Source organism: Sinocyclocheilus grahami, unplaced genomic scaffold, assembly GCF_001515645.1.
Source record: "Sinocyclocheilus grahami isolate Dianchi unplaced genomic scaffold, SAMN03320097.WGS_v1.1 scaffold646.1, whole genome shotgun sequence".
Lineage (NCBI taxonomy): Eukaryota > Metazoa > Chordata > Actinopteri > Cypriniformes > Cyprinidae > Sinocyclocheilus > Sinocyclocheilus grahami.
In genome coordinates this window covers 1,898,126-1,903,028 of record NW_015505825.1, presented here as the reverse complement: position 1 = coordinate 1,903,028, position 4,903 = coordinate 1,898,126, and the positions used below count along the sequence as shown (strand labels likewise).

General features: G+C 39.1%; 1 protein-coding gene across 1 annotated transcript in view; it reads left to right on the top strand.

The window, feature by feature from the left end:
• Nucleotides 1-4,903, top strand: part of LOC107558503 (interferon alpha/beta receptor 1a-like) — a 24,316-nt gene that overhangs the window by 7,225 nt on the left and 12,188 nt on the right. The window contains exons 2-3 of the mRNA XM_016242158.1: nucleotides 2,793-2,922; nucleotides 4,016-4,203. Of these exons, the coding sequence (XP_016097644.1) occupies nucleotides 2,793-2,922; nucleotides 4,016-4,203 (318 nt within the window). The remainder of the gene's footprint in view (nucleotides 1-2,792; nucleotides 2,923-4,015; nucleotides 4,204-4,903) is intronic.

Below are 4,903 nucleotides of genomic sequence, written 5' to 3'. Positions count from 1 at the left end.
GAACCACGGTCAGAGCCATTATCCACAAATGGAGAAAACTTGGAACAATGGTGAATCTTCCCAGGAGTTGCCGGCCAACCAGAATTACTCTAAGAGCGCAACGACGACTCATCCAGGAGGTCATAAAAGAACCCAGAACAACATCTAAAGAACTGCAGGCCTCACTCGCCTCAATTAAGCTCAGTGTTCAAAAACGGCATCCATGGGAGCGTTCCCAGGCAAAAGCCACTGCTGACTGCTGAAATTCTGCACTCTATCAGAAAATCCTGAAGGAGAATGTCCGGCCATCAGTTTGTGAGCTCAAGCTCAAGCGCACTTGGGTTATGCAGCAGGACAATGATCCCAAACACACCAGCAAGTCCACCTCTGAATGGCTCAAGAAAAACTAAATGAAGGTTTTGGAGTGGCCAAGTCAAACTCCGGACTTGAATCCAATTGAGATGCTTAAACAGTCCATTCATGCTCGAAAACCCTCCAATGTGGCTGAATTAAAACAATTCTGCAAAGAAGAGTGGGCCAAAATTCCTCCACAGCGATGTGAAAGACTCATTGCCAGTTATCGCAAACACTTGATTGCAGTTGTTGCTGCAAAGCGTGGCACAACCAGTTATTAGATTTTTTACTTTTTCACGTAGGGCCAGGCAGGTTTGGACCGCTTTTTCCCTTATCATTATTTCAAAACTGCATTTTGTATTTACTCTGGTTATCTTTGTGTAATATTAATATCTGTTTGATTATCTGAATCATTCAAGTGACAAATATGCACAAAAAAAAACAGGACGGGGGCTAAAACATTTTCACACCACTGTATGTGCACACGTCCTCGTACCTCACCGCTCCAAACTCCAATTTATTTATTTTTTTACAGAAAATAATTTATGTTCTGATTATTGTTGAGTTGCAGGTTTAGACTCACTTAAGTGACTGCACTTAATTTCATTAAGAAGACATTCATTTATTTTAATTGTTTAGCCTGACATGTTTACTGTTCCAAAATGTTCTATATGTTTCTTAAAAATAAAATATATTGTGTTCAGTGGAAAAAAAAGTTGTTCTTTTTTACCCAGACATGTTTTGTAGAGTCGGCACGGCTCTGGCCCGTTAGCATCGATGCGGAGACTGAGCCGACAGTGCCGCATTTCAGCCGGAATCGGCCCGAATGTGCTTGCTATCTGGGGAGCCTGCTGGTTTTTAGATTATGGGAGGCACCTCCGGTTTGGGGAATTTCCACTCAAAAAGACCAAAATAAATCATTTCAAATAATCAAGATTCACTGCAAATAGTCATTTTCTTTCAGTTTGACGTTCAGACGTCAGGAGAATGATGTATTTGTATGTGACGTGCTGTAACAGGAATGCCTGTGGCACGAGCTCTTCTCATTCGCTGCGTCTTTTCATCTGGATTGTGTTCTCTTTTCTTTAAAAAAAAAACAAAACGGGCAACATATACTGTGCATTAGTTATTTAATTAGGCCTACCGATCAATCCCATGAATAAGTCACTTAATGCTAGGACTGGGTAAAAAATATCTCAATATTAATCGATTCTCATTTTTGCGGAACGAGAGCAATTCCTAAATCCCAAGAATCGATTAGTCTAGCCTGTTTTCAGTTAATGGATGGAACGTTGAAGGGCACCTCCCATCCAATATATCGCAATAAGCATTGTGCTTTGGTACTTTTAATATGAGACAAAGTCTCAGATTTCAAATTCTGTCCATTGTATTGCAGTATTTAAACAATAAATGCTGTTTTGGCGCTGTTTAATGTGGAGTGACAGATCGCTGTAGCGCCTCAGTTCAACAAAAGCGGCAGCACGAGGCGCACGTGAACTGATCATCTCCTCCACATTAATACCTGTTTCAGCACAAAATAAACATGACTAAACATCCGAAGGTAAGTTAAAAGAAAGAGTACAACTTTACAATCCGTACCCTGTCTCATGTAATCACTCAATCAGTGTTTCAGTCTCGCTAAGACGCCAATATAACGGCTTGTAAACAATGTCACGTAACATCACATTTACCTCAGAAAAACATATTCGGTGACCATAAACTCATTAGTCAGCTGAAAAATAAACTTTTTTTTTTTTAAGCATTTTGCTTAATATATGCACGATATAACACATTCATTATCATTTTTACTGTTCTTCAATGTTTAATTTGTTTGAATAAATCCATCAAGTTTTTATGACAGCCACCATTTAAATGTTTATATAAAAAATAAAAAAATAAACAAATTGAAGTAGAAATATTAATATGTAACTTTATTATTGTAAAAATGTATTAAAACGTAATTTTAACCTTCAATATTATAGTAATGTTGTACCAACGGACTCTCATGTATATTTTTCAGCATAAGTTTAGAAAATTTGGCATGTACTGTAACTGATATATATCCAAAATAATCAATATCGAATCGAATCGAATTGATAATCGAATCACAAGCTTGTGAATGAGAATCGAATCGTGAAATTTGTGTCAAAACCCAGCCCTACTTAATGCACCAAAGAATTTCTCTGTATTTGTTTTGTTTTCAGGTTTGTTTTCACAGATGCTTTAAAATGTTATTTTCTTTCACTTCTGATCCCTATTAGCAGTGTTTACTGGAATGTTTGTAGCTTTACAAATAATGTAATACATAGGTGCAGGGCTCACAAAATCTCAAAATCACTGGTAGTTCTTCTGGCAGGCACTCTTCAGGTTTTGGTAACCCAAAATAAATGTAACTAGCCCACATTAAAAGACTATTCATATATAAATACGTGGGTGTGCTGTCTCTGTGTGTCTGGCAGGATTCAGAGATCTGAGGCGTCCTGAGAACGTCAGCGTCGACTCGCTCAACACCCGTTATGTGCTGCGGTGGGACTGGCCTCATGAGACCGCCGCCAACCAGACTGTCACCTTCACTGCGCAGTATCTACGGTAAGAGCCTTCATATGTGATTGCTTCATGCACGTGACCCGTGTGTCCATGCTTATTTGGGTTTGTGACTGAATCAGCTGATAAAGTGGAAAAAAATACAGTTTGTACAGGTCATGAGACATCACGCACTCTGTAATACATAGTTTGAGGGGCCGAGCACATGATCAGTCTAAGGTGTGACACAACATTGCCGCAGCTCATAGCAGTGTCTCTGATCGTGTAAATGCTTCTTAAGGTCAGGTTTATTTTTCATCTCAAAATACTAAGGAAAATATCTGCTAAATTATATTTAGCATAAAGAAAATTAGGTCTACACATTTTTGGAATGTCAACAGTCTTTTCCTCCAAATTTCTGATTATAGCATTTTGTCCAGATGTTTTGTTTTTATTCTCACTGTTACTGTAATGCAGAAATGAGTGAAGGAAAATCAGCATAAATGAAAGACAGTACAACGAATACTACCAAGAGCATTATTATTATAGTAATCGATATCATTTTTGCATTACAGCTGTAAGAAATGAGGGAGAAATGTGTTTAAATGTGCTCAGGCTTTATTAAGCACCGATGAAGTCAAAGGAGACGCAAAGGGTCCATCTTCAGACAGCCAGATATTCACCCTAGTCTATACAAATCACACATGCATATGCAAAACATCATAATGACAGATGTAAGTAATCATATAGTCATAAGCTATATGACTGATTAGTGTGCCTTACTGTATAGTAGGGATGTAGGCAGGGTTTTGACAAAAACAGAAGCTACTAAACCTTGGGACGTCCAAAAGAGGGGTGACATTTTAATGCTGCAGTGAACTCTAAATAAGAGATGTTCAGTTGTTTCCCTGAGGTACTCCGCTGTCCAGGATCGGATGACCAACTGAACTGATTGTTTTGTTGTTCTTAAGCCTGTTCCTGGAGCCCACACAACCACATCTAACACGTCTACTTTATCTGACAGACTGGTTTCAGTGTCTGCTGATGAGCTGAATCAGGTGTGTTTGATGGAGACAGCACTGGGGCTCCAGCAACAGGCTCAGGAAGCACTGCTTTACTGACAGATCAAGTGCACTCACGTCGTCCTTTCCTCCAACAGGGAGTTTCGGTCCCGGAAGGCCAGTAATGAGAAGTACTGGACATCGGTGTGTGTCAGTGTTTTGGAGCATCGCTGTGATTTCACTGGAGCTATACATTACAAAATCTCTTTTCTGCTGCGTGTGTGGGCCAACACGTCACAGCAGTCTTCCGGCTGGGTCCAGATCAGTTTCTGTCCTGATGAACACGGTGAGCTGTCTGTCTGTCAGTAGTCAGTCTGTCTTTCTGTCTTTCTGTCTGTCAGTAGTCTGTCTTTATGTCTGTCAGTAGTCTGTCTGTCTTTCTTTCTGTCTGTCTGTCAGTAGTCTGTCTGTCTTTCTTTCTGTCTGTCTGTCAGTAGTCTGTCTGTCTTTCTTTCTGTCTGTCTGTCAGTAGTCTGTCTTTCTGTCTGTCAGTAGTCTGTCTTTATGTCTGTCAGTAGTCTGTCTGTCTTTCTTTCTGTCTGTCTGTCAGTAGTCTGTCTGTCTTTCTGTCTATCTGTATGTCTGTTAGTAGTCTGTCTGTCTGTCTGTCAGTAGTCTGTTTGTCTATCAGAATCAGAATCAGAATGAGCTTTATTGTCAGGTATGTTTACACATACGAGGAATTTGTTTTCGTGACAGAAGCTTCCACAGTGTAACAGAATGACAGTGACAGAACAAAAAAACACATAATAAAAAATAAAAATAAATTAAAAATTAAAAATAGAACAAGTAAATAAGGAATAAAAATACACAGATCGCAATTGTATGTACAGGTATAGAACAATAGACAGTTGTATGTACAGGTATATTATGTGCAAATTGAAATGTAGACTGAGTATGAGTGTTAGATAAATAAGTGTATGAGTGAATAAATAGTGTGTGTTACACAGTTATTGTTAAGTGTTCATGAGATGGATGGCCTGAGG